Consider the following 14,596-nt stretch of genomic DNA (forward strand, 5'->3'; position numbering starts at 1 on the left):
GGGACTCAGCCACACCCCTATGGGGGAGAAGAGAGAGGCCTCCCGAAGAGAGTGGACAGCCCCCCTGTCAGTCTTCCCGAGTCAGGAGTGTAAGATGAGACCGAGAAGGTGGGCCTCGCGCTAGGGGAGGGCGAGGAGGAACTTCCTGCCGCTGGGTTGCACCGTAGAGGGCGAAGGCGCTAGGGCTGGCGGGCGGGAGGCGCGGCCAGGTTGGCCTGGAGCTGGTGGCAGCCTGCCTGGGAGCGGGAGACCCTACTGGAGGGCCAAGCTGAAGCCTCTCAGCGCCTCGGCCATATTGCATAGCCACGGTTGAGCCTTCTTTGTCTGCGAAGTCCTCTCCCAAGTTCTAGCCGCGTCCCTGGTGCCTGAGCCAGAAAGAACCACCCGCAGCCAGTGCGCCCCAACTTGGAGCTGGGACACCACGTTACCAGCTTGGAAAGGGCTTTGAGCCTCAAGACTGACCTCACAGCGACTCGCGGCTCACGGCCCACGTAAGCATCCTGGGAAGTAAGCCCCACGAGTCCTTGAGGGAGCCGAACTTGGCTGAGATCGGATTTGTAGCAGGCGGAGAATTTGGGTGGAGCTGGCTCTTACCTGGCTGGAGAGACGAGACTCTCCGGTCAGCGGTGCTGGGATATACCCTCTCTACTTCGCAAGACTAGGGCTTACAAGTAGTTTGTTTGGGCTCATTGCCCCTCAACCCAGATACCACCCTGGAGATCTTAAAGACTCTCGAGAAAAGCCATGTGGGGGGCTGGTTCCCTTGGGGCTTCCTCCCGTCCCCCGACTGCCTTATCCTTTGGAGCGTTCCCGATGTCTGCAAAGATGTGGATCTGGACGTCCTTGTGGAAGCCTTAAAGCCCGTGGGGACCTTTAAGAAGATTGGCAAGGTGTTCCGGAAGGAGGAAGACTCCACGGTGGGGATGCTGCAGATCGGGGACGATGTGGATTATTTGCTCATCCCCCGCGAGGTCAGGCTGGCCGGTGGAGTCTGGAGGGTCATCTCCAAGCCTGCCACCAAAGAAGCAGAATTTCGGGAGCGGCTGATCCAGTTTCTAGAAGAAGAGGGCCGAACTCTCGAGGACGTGGCCCGCATCATCGAGAAGAGCACTCCGCACCCGCCCCAGCCCCCCAAAAAGCCCAAGGAGCCCCAAGTGAGAAGGAGAGTCCAGCAAATGGTAACTCCTCCGCCGCGCCTGGTCGTGGGCACGTATGACAGCAGCAATGCTAGCGATAGTGAGTTCAGTGACTTTGAGACCTCCAGAGACAAGGGCAACAAAAGCTCGAGGCAGACCAAAAAGGTGCGCAAAATGCCTGTCAGTTACTTGGGCAGCAAATTCCTTGGAAGCGACCTGGAGAGCGAGGATGATGAGGAACTGGTCGAGGCCTTCCTCCGGAGAGGGGAGAAAAAGCCCAGCGCACCTCCTGCACGCCCCCGCCTCAAACTGCCAGTGCCGATGTTTGAGGACAACCTGGGGCCCCAGATGTCCAAGGCTGACAGGTGGCGAGAGTATGTCAGCCAGGTGTCCTGGGGGAAGTTGAAGCGCAGGGTGAAGGGTTGGGCTCCAAGGTCCGGCCCCGGGATGGGCGAGGCCCCACCGGCCCCAACCCCAGTGGAGAGAAATGGGGCATCATTGCCCAGCAGCACCAGCCGCGGGGATAATGTGGGAAATGCTGCAGATGGTCGCATGCCTGAGACCTCCCCCAGACGATGGAGGCCCAAGGTCAACTGGGCCTCTTTCAGGCTCCGCAGGAAGGAGAAGGCAGCATCCATGCAGCAAGGGGCAGAAGTGCAGGCTGACCAGGGGGCAGAGGCTGCAGATAATCAGAGGGCTGAGGATATAGATGACCAGAGGGAAGGGGCCCCAGCTGTCCAGGGAGAAGAGGCTGCCCCTGACCAGGAGGAAGAGGCTGCAGCTGACCAGGGGGAAGGGGCTGTAGCTGACCAAGGAGCAGAGGCCCTGGTTGATCAAAGGGCAGAGTCTGCGCATAATCAGAGGGCAGGGTCCCTGGGTACCCAGGAAGCTGAAGCTTCAGCTGCTCAGGGGCCCACAGGAGCTAGGGCCCGGAAACAGGTCAAGACAGTGAGGTTCCAGACCCCTGGACGCTTTTCATGGTTTCGAAAGCGCCGAAGAGCCTTCTGGCACACTCCCCGGTTGCCAACCCTGCCCAAGAGAGTCCCCAGGGCAGGTGAGGCCAGGAGCCTCAGGGTGCTGAGGGCTGAGGCCAGAGCAGAAGCAGAGCAGGGAGAGCTAGAAGACCAGCTGTGAGGTGAGGGCCTGGGTCTTAGAGCACCCCCTGCCCTCCTGCTTGAAAATGGAGGTGGAGAAAGGGGCAGAGAGTGCCTGCCACATTGCCACCTAATAACTCTTTTCTTGTTAAATTTTTATATCTCATGCATTGATTTTTTTTTAAATACTGACTCCTTGTAGTGACCCAAAGAATGTAAATAAAGAAACTGATACAGTGGGGTTGCATCACTTATGATTTTAACTTCTTCAAATGCAACTCTAGGTGCTCAGCTTGAAAAAGGGAGAGATGCAGGGGAGGGGAGGGGAGAAATTCCTTCCTTCTCTGTCTCTCTTATGCCTACACACTTAATGAGGACTGCCTCCTTGAACTTAAGGAGGGCACAAGCCAATAAGCAAATAAAATGTTTACAAACTGATTTCTTGGCTTTGAACTTGGCAACTGACAAATGCTCCAGGGTAACTTGGTCCTTGCTGTTATTCTACTCCTTACTTCCCTGATGGGGACCCCTGTGTTTATGTTGTCACTTTGCTTGCCATCCCCATGTCCTAGGTCCTGCTGGTTTGGAATGAATGGGCCCAGGGTTTGCACCCTTCACCCTGATTGTGGTTATGAAGTATAGGAAAAACATCTGGGAAACATATTCAGATGAAGATTCTGAGGCCCTTGGCACCAGAGACGTGGATTTTCTAGAGCTGTGTGTAGGGCCCTGGAATCTGGATCAAGCCCCACAAACATAGGCAGCTTGGCCACTGGACACATTGAAAAATCATTTTGACAGGAGCTGGCCCCAAAGGGAGTTGTGCTGTCTTGTTCTTGGAGAGAAATGGGGCTGCCAAAGCCCTGTGGAGTCTAGGAGGAAGTTGGGGGGGAGGTCTTTCTGTATTGCTTTGTGCCCCTCTCAACCCTCAGCAGTGAAAAACAGCAAAGGAGCACACCCCAGCCTCGCTGAGGGCAGGAGAAATGGGAATTCATGGAGGGAAGTGGTCCAAAGCCAAGTTCTGTTTTCCTATCTGGCTGCAGGCCTGGTCTGAGTTTCTTAATTTTTTCCCTTGGAACTAAAGAATTCTATCATTCCACACCTCTTTCTTTTTCCCCTTCCTTGCTGTTTTCTGAATGGAGTGGTTTCCTATCCTGCCGCTTGCTGTATGGTGTACCCTGTGGCCTTGCTAGAGCCCTTTTCCTCTTGGTGGCTGACACCCAGCTGTTTAGTTCATGGCTCACAGCCTGGCAAGAAAGAGGCCCCTGGGGAATTTGGAGAAAAGACAATGTGTAGTCCACCTGGGGACTTCCTTTGCAAGTGTGAGGAGGAAGAAGCTGAATGACCAGGGAAATTATTGGAGTAACTGAGGCATGCTTTCTATATCAGGCTGGTGGTGGGGGTTGGGGCTCCTTCACTGCTGTCTTCTTTGGACAAAAGAGGTCTCAACCTGGCCTGCCTGGATTGCTGGAAGGGGAAAGGGAACAGCAAAGACAAAACTCCTGGAGAAACTCAGATGGGGAGAAAATGGCAGGTGGGTGGAGCACATGGCACATATGTAATAAACTCTACTCACCCAAGAATGTGTCCCTCTCTGCCTTTCCTTCCTACAGGGCCCAGAGCTCTGTAGGAAGGGGAAAATTCAGAAGGGGAAAATTCAGAGGGTCTTGGGGGAACACCGGGGTCTGTGGGAAAAAAGGAGTATGGATCCTGAGCAAGAGGCAAGATGGGTATAACAGGAAGCTGTGTGCATTTCAGACATCAGCCACCCTTGGCAACACTGTGTCATACCCCTCACTGCCACACACATGTATGCACACACAAATAGAGACCCAGACATGCAGGCACAGCATACACCACAAACACACACACAGACACCATTGGCAGACCCACTCACAGACATATTCAGATTAATCCCCCCCACACACAGATACACGGATACATATGTAGTGCCCACACGTGCACTCACAGAGGCACATAGACCCCCTGTGCTTTATACACACTGAAAGCCCCCCACACACTCTCAGACTCACACCACCACCATTTATAAATTTATTGAATTTATAAATTTCAATATTTATACCTACTCATGGGACCCATGGACACACTGCTAGACACTCTCACATACTTCCATACACACAGCCACATGTGTACACTCACATGTGACCACACAGAAACTCAAGAATGAGGCACAGATGCACAAATACTTGGAGAAATGCACATTTCACACCTCTCCTTGGGTTTTATCTCTATAGCCCCTCTGAGCCCCTCTGAGGCTTTGGGCACATGTGCCCTTCACTGAGTCTCAGTCTGCCTATCGCTGAAGTGGGCACAACCTTCCCCACACTCCTGTCCTCAGCATCTCCAGCATGAGTATGAAGAGAGGTCCCACACAGGGAGGAACCCATGGGTAACCGGAGAGGAGATGGTAGCAGGGCCTTTGAGATTCTTAATCCAAGGAGGTTTCAAATGGTGCCTATAGGGCCTGTTCTCAAAGGCATCTGGCTCACACCTCTGGGGCTGTGGTTTCTTACAAATGAATCAAGTTTTCCTTGGAGGAAGACCAGAAAACTATAGATTTGACTCCAAATCAGCCCTATCTGGACCAGATAGCCATCATTGTCGCCAAAGAGAAAATGACGTAACACAGACCCAGAGAAGAGAGATGCCACCCCAAAACATGGGGATTTTCTGCATTCCCTCCCAGGCCCACAGTATGTGACAGCAGAGGAAACAGTTGGGGACAGGGTAAGGAAACACTTGGAGTCCAGCTGCCTGGTTTCCCCCAGCACGGCCCCTTGCAAGCTGTGTGACCTTGAGCTGGTTACTTACCCTCTCTGTGCCTCCACTTACTCATCTGGAGGAGGATCATAGCAGAGCTTCCTTCCCAGCATTGCTCAGGGGACTGAAGGTGTGATGTGCTCAAGCTCAAACCAGCCCCAACAGAATCACCTGGTCTTATTTCTTTCATATGTCAGTGGTGGCCAGTTCTTCACAAAACATGTCAGTTCTGAGGGCACCCTGACAGTGGTCCCCAGCCCTGGCCACCCCAGAATCAGCTGGAGCCTGTGCCCAGCCCATACAAGGAGCTCTTCTACAATGGTGGAGGGCATGGCTGGCACATCAATAGTTCCTCAAGGCCAGGCCTGGTGGCTCATGCCTGTAATCCTAGCACTCTGGGATGCAGAGGCAGGAAAATCTCTGGAGTTCAGGAGTTCCAGACCGGCCTGAACAACAGTGAGACTCCACTCTCTACTAAAAAAAGGTAAATTAGCCAGGAGTGGCAGGCACCTGTGGTCCCAGCTACTCGGGAGACAGAGCAGGAGGATCGCTAGAACCCAGGAGTTTGAGGTTGCTGTGAGCTAGGCTAACGCCATGCCACACTAGCCTGTGGTGACAAAGTGAGACTCTTTAAAAACACTAAAAATAAAAATAAAAAATAAAATAAAAGTTCCTAAAGCTTCGGGGTAATTCCCAATGTGCAGCCGGGGCTGAACTAGCGATAGACCCCACCCCTAGGGCAGTAGCTCTTGGGTCCTGCATCACAACTACCTGTGGGGCCTTGGAAAACACAGCTGGCTGGGTCTCACCCCAACGTGGCTATGTAGGTCTGGGCCGGGTGCGGGGAAGGAATATATATCTAGTTTTCAGGAGACGTTGGTGCCACCGGTCTCAGGATCTCACTGTGAGAACCGCTACCCGGTAATAAAGTCAGTTTTCCGCAGCCAGGCACTCCAAAACCGGGTGGAGCTTTGGCGCTTTTCAGGCGCGGGACCGGTGTCCAGAGTGGCCCTTGCCCGCAAGATTTTAACCCGCAGTCCTTGGTCCTAGGGCGCCTCCTAGTGGTTTGGGACCCTGCAGCTCTTGTGAGTTGACACCACTGGGCAAGCCTGGATTGGGGGTACGCGGCACCCTATTCGAGGGGAGTAGCCTGCATTGAGGGCCTGCAAACCCGATATCGGAGGGATATGTCGTTTTCTGGCTCTGAAGTCCTGACATCTCCCTCCGCTCCAGCACCTAGTCACATCCCTGGGAATCCCTTTGTCTCCGCCTGAGCCAGCCGCAGGGCCAGGACGAATTCAGGATTGAGGTCCCAGACACTCTCTAAGAAAGTGCACATGCGCCGTTCAGTCCCCTGCGACCTCGTGAGCACCGATTGCAAGGCTACGTAACTTTTAAACTCCAGTCACGTTGAACTCCAACTAGACAGCTACCACGTGGGGACAGGTGGCCTATTTGATGACACTGTCTCCCCCACTCCCAACATAAGCCTGGCATGGGAGGGGCCAGCAACCAAACGTTAATAAGCCCCTATTATCCCAGCCCTAGGGTGTGGTGGCTCTTCCTTACTCCTGCCTGGCGCTTCCCTCAGGCCTCCATCTGCTGCACCACCCCCACCCCCACCTCTTTCGAGTGTTGCTTTCGTGTCCCTGCCTCAGTGAAGGCTTCCCAGACCACCCTGCTGACGACCACTGCAAATTCTTTCCCGCCCTGGCGCCCCTCGGATCCTGCCCTGCCGGACTGTCCTCTCTGCCTAACCCGTTGATCGTGTCTTCATCTAGGAAATTTGTCCCCTGCCTGCGCTCCCTCCTCTGTCCCCGGCGCCCCCGGCCGCTCCAGGCTCCGCGAAGGGATGAAGCTGCCGCCGGTGGCGGTGCTGGTCTCTGCGCGCCTGGAGCTGCTCCGGGCCCTTCCCTGTGGGACCTCGGAGTCCTTAGACGGCTGCCCCTTGTATCCCAAACGCTCCTCCCCACACCCCCAGATGCATTCCCTCCGGGGAACTTATCTTTCCAGCACACTCTCCACCAGCCGCATCTGCAGTCTGGCTCGCCCAGTCAACAGCCTTCCTTCTATCCTTCAGTCATTCAACAGGTGTCAACTGAACAGCTACCGTATGCCGGACATCGTGCTGGGTCTGGGGACCCGGGGGAGACAGGTCAGGTCACAGTCAGTCCTCGGGAGCTACACCTGAGCGGCTCTGCTGACCGTCCCCTCCACGCCCACCTGCCCCCTACTGGGTAGGACCTGCCGCGCCGCAGAGTCCCGTCAGGGTCTGCTGGGGGCGATGAGGCACTAATGGGAGGTGGAAAGCGTCAGGAAAGGGACACAACGGGAAGCAGCAGCGGAGACAGCCACCTTGGTGAACCAAGGGCTCCTGGGTCGCTCAAGCAAATTGGTTCCACATGTGGAACTTTCCGGACCAGCAGCATCAGCTCAGCGACCTGGGCTCTGAGAAGGGCCATTTCCACGTGGCTCCTCCAGCCCTGGGGATCCCAACAACTTGCTGCATTAGTAATCTCCGGGTAACCTGACTTCCTTCTTTTTGCACTTCCGGATTGTCACCAATTTCCTCTGTTAATCTCCCTGACAAGTACTGTAGATGTGAGGAACAAATGAATGTGTTGGGGGCAATCAGACTTCTGAAAAATAAAGTGAGGGTGTGGGTGCTATATCTTTGGTAAGATGGTCTTTGGTAAGTGATCAGGGAACCCCCCCCCATGTGACACTGGAAGAAAGACACACCTGAAGTGAAGGATGGAGCTGTGCAAATATCCTGGAGAAAGGCCCTCCAGGCTGCAGGGACAGCAAGTACAAAGGCCCTGAGGCAGAAAAATGCCCAGTGTGTTTGCTGAGATCTGGACGGTTGAGGCCCACTCAGACACTCACAGGCTGGCGGAAAAAAAGATAGGTAAAATGGGGACAAGACTGCAGAGACTGGAGCTGCCCAAGAGAACATTCTGTGGCAGAGGAAATGTCACATACCTACCCAGTCCACTGTGGTCACCTGTGGCTCTTGAGCCCTTATAGCTGGGAAGACTGAGGAAATGGGTGTTTGATTTAATTTCTCTCAATTACACTTACTTTTTTTTTTTTTGTAGAGACAGAGTCTCACTTTATTGCCCTTGGTAGAGGGCCATGGCATCACACAGCTCACAGCAACCTTAGGTGATTCTCTTGCCTCAGCCTCCCGAGTAGCTGGGACTACAGGCACCCGCCAGAACGCCTGGCTATTTTTTTGTTGCAGTTTGTCCAGGCTGGGTTTGAACCCACCACCCTCTGTATATGGGGAAGGTGCCCCACCCACTGAGCCATAGGCGCTGCCCAATTACACTTACTTTTAAAGTGCCTCATGTGAGCAATTGCCTCTGTTGGAGAGAACTGGCCTAGACCATTAAAAGAATTACTATTTTGAGCTGTGGTGACTTAGGAAGAAGCTCTATCAGACATTAGGTGTGGCTTCTAAGAGGACCCCTCACGCAGCCATATGAGGCTGTAGGACATGGAGGAAGACACAAAAATTCAATCAGGAGTAGAGGACTCAGTCTGAAGTCCAGAGCAGAAGCCTGGGACAAGAGCTGGGGGAGGGGTTTCTGGGGAAAAGTACAGAAGCTGAAGGATGGCATTTTGGGTTTCAGGGCACAGTACAGGATGAAGGGGCAGTAGGAAGTAGGGCGGGCCAAGGTGAGAATAACTTGAGGTGGAGGGAGCTGAGTCTTAGAGCAGGACAGGGGGCACAGGCAGGGGCTAGAGAGGGTTGAGGAGTAGTTGGGTGGGAGGAGGAGAAGGGACTGGGGAATGGGGCAGTGTACAGAGTGTGAGACTGAGAAAGGTCAAAGTCAAAGTTAGGGTGAGGCTGAAGCCTGGGCAGGGATGACTGCAGAGAGGGAAGAGTAGGAGACAAGTGAGGCTGGGAGCTGGGGGTAGAGGGTGGAAGCTAGAAGTGGAGGTTAAGGAGAGGGCAGATGGGTTTGTGGCCTGCCAGAGTATATCTGGATGGACACCATGGAAGGACCTGGCCAGGGTTAGGGCCACAGGGGAACCATGGAGGGTTCACGGGCTCCATAGGTGTGTAAGGACTGAGGAGCTGATGCTGAGGCCTGGGAGGAGGGGGCCAGGCACTGCAGAAACAAAGGGGTGTTCTGGGCAAATGTCAGCCATGACAATGAGGAGTCTAATGCCCAAACTCTGCCCCTACCCCTGCCCAGAACCAAAGAAAACAGACCACAGATCTTAATTCAACTTTATTGGAGGATGCAGGGGACACAGTACACAAGGAGAGGAGCCTGCAACTGCTCTGGGGAGAGGTGACACTCATGCCCTCTCCACCCACAGGCAACACCAGAGGCTGCTGGACCCAGGGCCAGGCCCCCATCCCACAACCCCAGTGGGGAGGGGTTTCTTCCCCAGCCCTAGGCATAACCCTCCTTCTCCTCCATGGGCTGGTTCACTGTCCAGGGAAGACCCTGCTGCCAAGATGGGGGAGGCTTCCAAGCATGGAAAAGCATCCACAGCCTGCTTCTGCACCTAGGTGTTCCTAACATGGGGCTCAGACAGTGTAGTCTGGGCTGTAAGGACTCATGCAGAGTCCCTGGCCCTTCCAAGAAATAAGAAGGGCAGAACCTTCCTAGCACAATGAATGGGTTGCTCACCTTCTAGGGATGGACAAGGAAACATATACATCACCCCAGAGACCCAAGGGTGTGAGTGGGGTGTCCAGGGGAGATCACTATTTAGGGACAATATCAAGCTCAGCAGGGAGGACTGAAGCATGGGGGCACAGCAGGAATATGAACACATACACACACGCACGCACACACATAAAAAACCCCTAAAGTATCTGCACATGGGACAGCAGGTGCTGAGGCCCCCCAGCTTACGGGGATATTGCCTCCCACTGACCAGTTGTACATTGGCCCTGAGAGCCTCTGCCCCTCACATGTGGGAAGAGGTCAGGGGTCCCCTCTGGCCTTTAAATCACACAGAGTGTGAACCCAAGACCCTCATTGTCTTAAATCAGAGGCTGCAAGGCCAGACCCATGAGAAGTGGGGATCCAGGGATCCCCCTTCCTATCCATAGCCTATAGGAAGGGGTCACGGTCCACTCTTCCCACTCTGTGGGCAGAAATCTGGATTTTTATGTCAATTACTCCAAATTGAACACATAGGCAAATAATTAAAAATTTTGGTAAATACTGCCATCTGAGTGTGGACATAGACAGGTAGGCCTGGCCTTGGGCTGGTTCATTTATACTAGCTGAGCCCCCCAAGGGGCACGGCTCATGTGTCTTCCCTTTCCTCTTCCTCCTCTGCCCAACCCCCATTCCTGGTCTGCCATTGCACGACTTCCCCCTCCTGTCTCCTGCCTCTCTTCCTTCTCCTTCTCCCAGCTACCCTCAGCCTGTCCTGCTTTCCTTCCTGGAATTATCTCCTCCCCGTGGCAGGAAGCTTCTGCCTTCATGGCTCAGCTACACCCTGACACCCCTGCCCCACACAGACTCTGGGCCAAATCGATCAGGGTAGGGGCCAACACCCACTGGTCAGCAGGTGTCCAGAACCATCGGGGCCCCACAGAGCCATAAAGAGCTCACTGGCCCTGCTCACCTCCTCAGGTGCCAGGTGTCACCGACACACTCACCAGGAAGCGACTGGAGCCCTCAAAGCCATGCGCACTCAGCCAGCGTCTCAGCCCCACAGGTGCTGCCTCTGGCGCGTTTCTCTTTTCCTTCTCCCGTCGGCGGGGCTTCTTCCATCAGGATCTCTTGAGCCCAGAGGACGCCCAGGCCCAGCCCAGCACCTGTGTTCAGGGGGAGATGGCCTCTGCAGGAGGGGGGGAGGGTAGGGAGGAGTCAACCCTGGCCGCTCGCAGCCGGGATGTCCTCTTTGGGAGCCACTTAGCGGCATTTGGCGCGCAGCTTCTGACCCCGACGAGCCTTCCTACCGCGCGCGGACTTGGAGCTGGCGGGCGGCTGGCCCTGGGCCTCGCCGGCCTTGGCCCGGACCCCGGCGGCCGCGCCCCCTTTCTTCTTTTTGCTTCCCGCCGCGTCTTCCTTGGCCTTCTTCTCCGGAGTGGCGCCGCGGCCGCGGCCAACCCCGCGGGTTTTTTGAGCTCGGGACTGGACCGGGGCGGCGACCGTGGCCGCGCCGGCCTGAGCCCGGCCCCGGGGGGCCGTGCGCGCCCTCTTGGTCTGGGGCTTCCTGGACGCCGCGTCCTCAGGCTCTGACTCCTCGCTCTCTGCCTCCTCCGACTCCTCAGACGCTTCGTCCGAAGCCTCCTCCAATTCCTTCTCGCGGGCGACCAGGAGAGCCAAGACCTCCCCCAGTTTGCCTTTGGCATATTTGTACTTCTCGCCTTCCCAGGGGTTTGGTTTCTCCTCCTTCATCACCTCAGCCACGTCCTGGGCGGCCAGGAGCGCCACCAACTCCAGGAGGCCCCCCTCGTCCTCACCGTCCTCACCCCAGCCCCCGAGGAGGCCTAGCGGAGCCTTCTTCCCTTTGGAGGAGATCTCTGGCTCCGCTAAGGTAGAAATGCATTCCAGAAGGTTCCTGTCGTCTTGGGCCTTCCTCAGAACTATGGCGTCCACCTCGCGGCCTGCCGCCTCCACCTTCACGCGGGTCCCGGAGGTGTCCTTGGACATGACAGACAAGACCTGCGGAAGAGCATCTTTTTTGTCTTTCTCGTCGCTCCAGCCCAGCGCCTCAATCACAGAAGCGATTTTCAACATCTCTTCCTGGGCCCAGGGGTCTGAAGGGTCTGTATATGCCACAATGGCCACAAACTCAGGATTGTCCATCCCCTCTTTTTCTTGGTCCTCATCGTCCTGGGAGTCACTCTCTGAAGCCTCACCATCTGTCAGCAGCTCCTCGTTGGAGGTATCTCTCACTGCCAGTAGGGCCACTAAGTCGGGGACACCGGCCTTGTCTTTGATGATAGACTCAGCCTCAGGGGTCTCTTTCTCTATCTCCTCCTTCTTGGCTTTGTCAGTCACGGTGACCAGAGCCAGGAACTCCCGAGGACCATCTTCTTCATCCGCTGTGCTCTGGAGGGCCCACTTCTTAACCAGCTCCTTGGCTGCAGCCTGGAGCGTCGCATACAGTGCGCTCTGATCCTCGTCTCCGCTCAAGTCTCCCTCCTCGATCTCCCGAATCACAATGCCCAGGCTCTCGTCGGAAGAGTCCTCTGACTCGCTCCCTGCAGAAGTGGACGGACGCCCTCCCCGACCCCTCTTTGTGCCCTTCTGGGTCAACCTGTTGCCTCTGGCTCTGTTTCTGCGACCCCGACGACCCCTCCTAGCATTCCTGGCTGCCCCAGAAGGCCCCCCAGCCTGCCCCGAACCCTGGGCCTGGGTCTCCAAAGCCTCAGGAGTAGGCATTTCCCCAGGGACCCTTTCATCCAGCAACAGACGTTCCATCTGCCTCAGGACTCTTGCGTCCTGCGCACGCTCCATACACAGAACCTTCCAGACCCCGTCGGTTCCCCGGATCTCCCTGGGGATGGTAGCATGATTAGTGTCTTCCACAAACTCCACCAGTGCGGCTTTGGCCTTCTCCGTCCTCATGGCCCTCACATTCCGCAGCTTGAAGGTGCCCAGGGGCAAGAAGTTTGGCTGCAGGACTGCTTCAATATCCACCTGTTCTAGGCCCTCCGGGATGCCGGTGACCAGTAGGGCTTTGTGCACGTCCACATTCAGCTCCCTGCTCCAGTCTTGCAAAAGGCTCAAGGCCATGGTGCAGCCCCCCTCTGTGCTAATCTCTGGGCTGGAAGGACCCCAAAGCAGGGGTGGGCTGCGGTGTACTTTGCCAATAACCCTAGAAGGCCACCCTGGAAGTCTGAGAGTTCAAGTTCAGGTGAATCTGGCAAGGCTGGAGGCGGGGAGGGGCTCGGGCTGGCTGCCTGCTGCTTAGCAGAGCATAGTGGCCTTCCCCCAGGACCCCTTCCCAGGACTGTCAGAGGACCAGCGGGGGGTGTGGGGGGCTTACGTTTCTGTTCTCCAGGACAGGCCCAGCAGTTCCATCCCTTTGTCCCTAACGCAGGCCTGAGTGACGCGGCATCCCGGGCAGGTGCAAGGGGGCGGGGCTGAGCAAGAGCACCTGGAGGGGCTTGAGGGTTGGGGTAGCTGCCTCTTGCTCTGTGCTCCAGGCTAGTATCTCAGCAGTTCCGCTGCGACAAGGCTTCTCGGGCCTGCGCCTGCGCAATCGCGTCTCCGTGATCCTCCCTTCGCACCCCCTTCTCCTCCGCCCCCCACGCTGGACCCTGTCTCCATAGCAACACTGCAGGCTGGGTAGCGTCACAGTGGTCTGAGGACCCCTTCTTAAAGGGTCCTATAGGGAGGAAGCGTCATCTTCCTTGGTCCGTAAAAAACAGGATCAAATTGACACGCAGCCAAACATCACTCAAGGAAACCCGACCTCATTCTGAGAATAGAGGCATCCTTCCAGAGGGTACAGGCTTGAGTCAGGGTTCTCCCCTTCCCAGTGGCCAAGTGGAATTCGGGAGTCGACAGATCTAACTCAATGGGCACTGGTGAAACCAGGACTCTATGTAGATACTAACCTCATTCATAATCTATGGGTCTTAGTAGTATCACAGGAGGGTACCTGGGCCTCATGGGCATGATTCTGGGAATATTGAACTTACTTATGGGGTACAAACCTCATCCAATGGGACCAGACCTTGCTTCCATGTATGTTCCTCTATTCTTAGCTATGCCTGTACAATTAAACCTGTATTTTTGTACATAGTTTCGAAGATGTGTATGATCATGAGATCAGACATAAATTCTGCAAGAAGCTTATCTCTTGATAAGGGGACGCTTATCCCCTGCTTGTGTGCCCATTAGGCTGCCCTCAACCCAACCCTGGGTTAATCAGGCCTTGTAGCCTTCAGCCCTTAGGTTTATGTCCCACTTCCTACAGCTCCCCCTCTTCCCCCAAGAATAACTCTCTGGAATGTTCTGAAGCAACATCTCTAGGCCTCAATTTGCTCCTCTGTGAAATCAGAACAGCACATTCCTGCCTGAAAGGGTTCTCACCAGGATTAAAGGGAATGACCCTGGAAAGCACTTTGAAGAGAGGCTGACCCATATTGACACTCCATAAAAGGCAACCTCCAGAAGTATTTATTAAGAACTTACTATTGTAAGAACATTTGTTAAATAATAGATATTTATTATCTTGAGTTCATTTGATTTTTTTTTTACATTTGAAGAGTAATGGAAAGGTTACCATGGCAACTGGGCCATGGGCAAATACTTACTCACTTTTTTTTAATTCCTATGCTTTGTTCTCCTTTTACCTTCCCCTTCCCCAGATGGATGTAACTCTCCTCTCTGATGCAGAGTTGTCCAACAGGAACCCAATGCCAGTCCAAATGTGAACCCCATGCATAATGTTTAATTGTCTAGTGGCCACTTTCAATAACTAAAAAGAAACAGGTGAGGCTTGGTGGCTCAAGCCTGTAATCCTAGCACTCTGGAAGGCTGAGGCAGGCTTAAGCTCAGGAGTTCCAGACCAGCTTGACCAAGAACAAGACCCCCTCTCTATTAAAAATAGAAAAACTGGCTCAGCACCTGTGGCTCAAGTGGCTAA

The 14,596-nt window shown here is 54.9% G+C and overlaps 2 protein-coding genes across 2 annotated transcripts; one reads left to right on the forward strand and one right to left on the reverse strand.

Annotated features, from left to right (window-relative positions):
- Positions 1-679: 679 nt before the first annotated feature.
- CCDC8 (coiled-coil domain containing 8) lies at positions 680-2,352 on the forward strand. The gene has a single exon (XM_003799536.3). It carries the CDS (start codon positions 924-926, stop codon positions 2,268-2,270), a length of 1,347 nt encoding a protein of 448 aa, XP_003799584.1. The 5' UTR covers positions 680-923; the 3' UTR covers positions 2,271-2,352.
- Positions 2,353-10,902: 8,550 nt separating this feature from the next.
- PNMA8B (PNMA family member 8B) lies at positions 10,903-12,735 on the reverse strand. The gene has a single exon (XM_003799537.1). The coding sequence runs from the start codon at positions 12,733-12,735 to the stop codon at positions 10,903-10,905; it is 1,833 nt and encodes a 610-aa protein (XP_003799585.1).
- Positions 12,736-14,596: the final 1,861 nt, after the last annotated feature.

This window comes from Otolemur garnettii, unplaced genomic scaffold, assembly GCF_000181295.1.
Source record: "Otolemur garnettii isolate 467f Iridium unplaced genomic scaffold, OtoGar3 scaffold00152, whole genome shotgun sequence".
NCBI classification, from domain to species: Eukaryota; Metazoa; Chordata; class Mammalia; order Primates; family Galagidae; genus Otolemur; species Otolemur garnettii.

Excerpts from the sequence above, each read along its gene's own strand:
- CCDC8 (XM_003799536.3), top strand. The coding sequence starts at position 924 with ATGCTGCAGATCGGGGACGATGTGGATTATTTGCTCATCCCCCGCGAG.
- PNMA8B (XM_003799537.1), bottom strand. The coding sequence starts at position 12,735 with ATGGCCTTGAGCCTTTTGCAAGACTGGAGCAGGGAGCTGAATGTGGAC.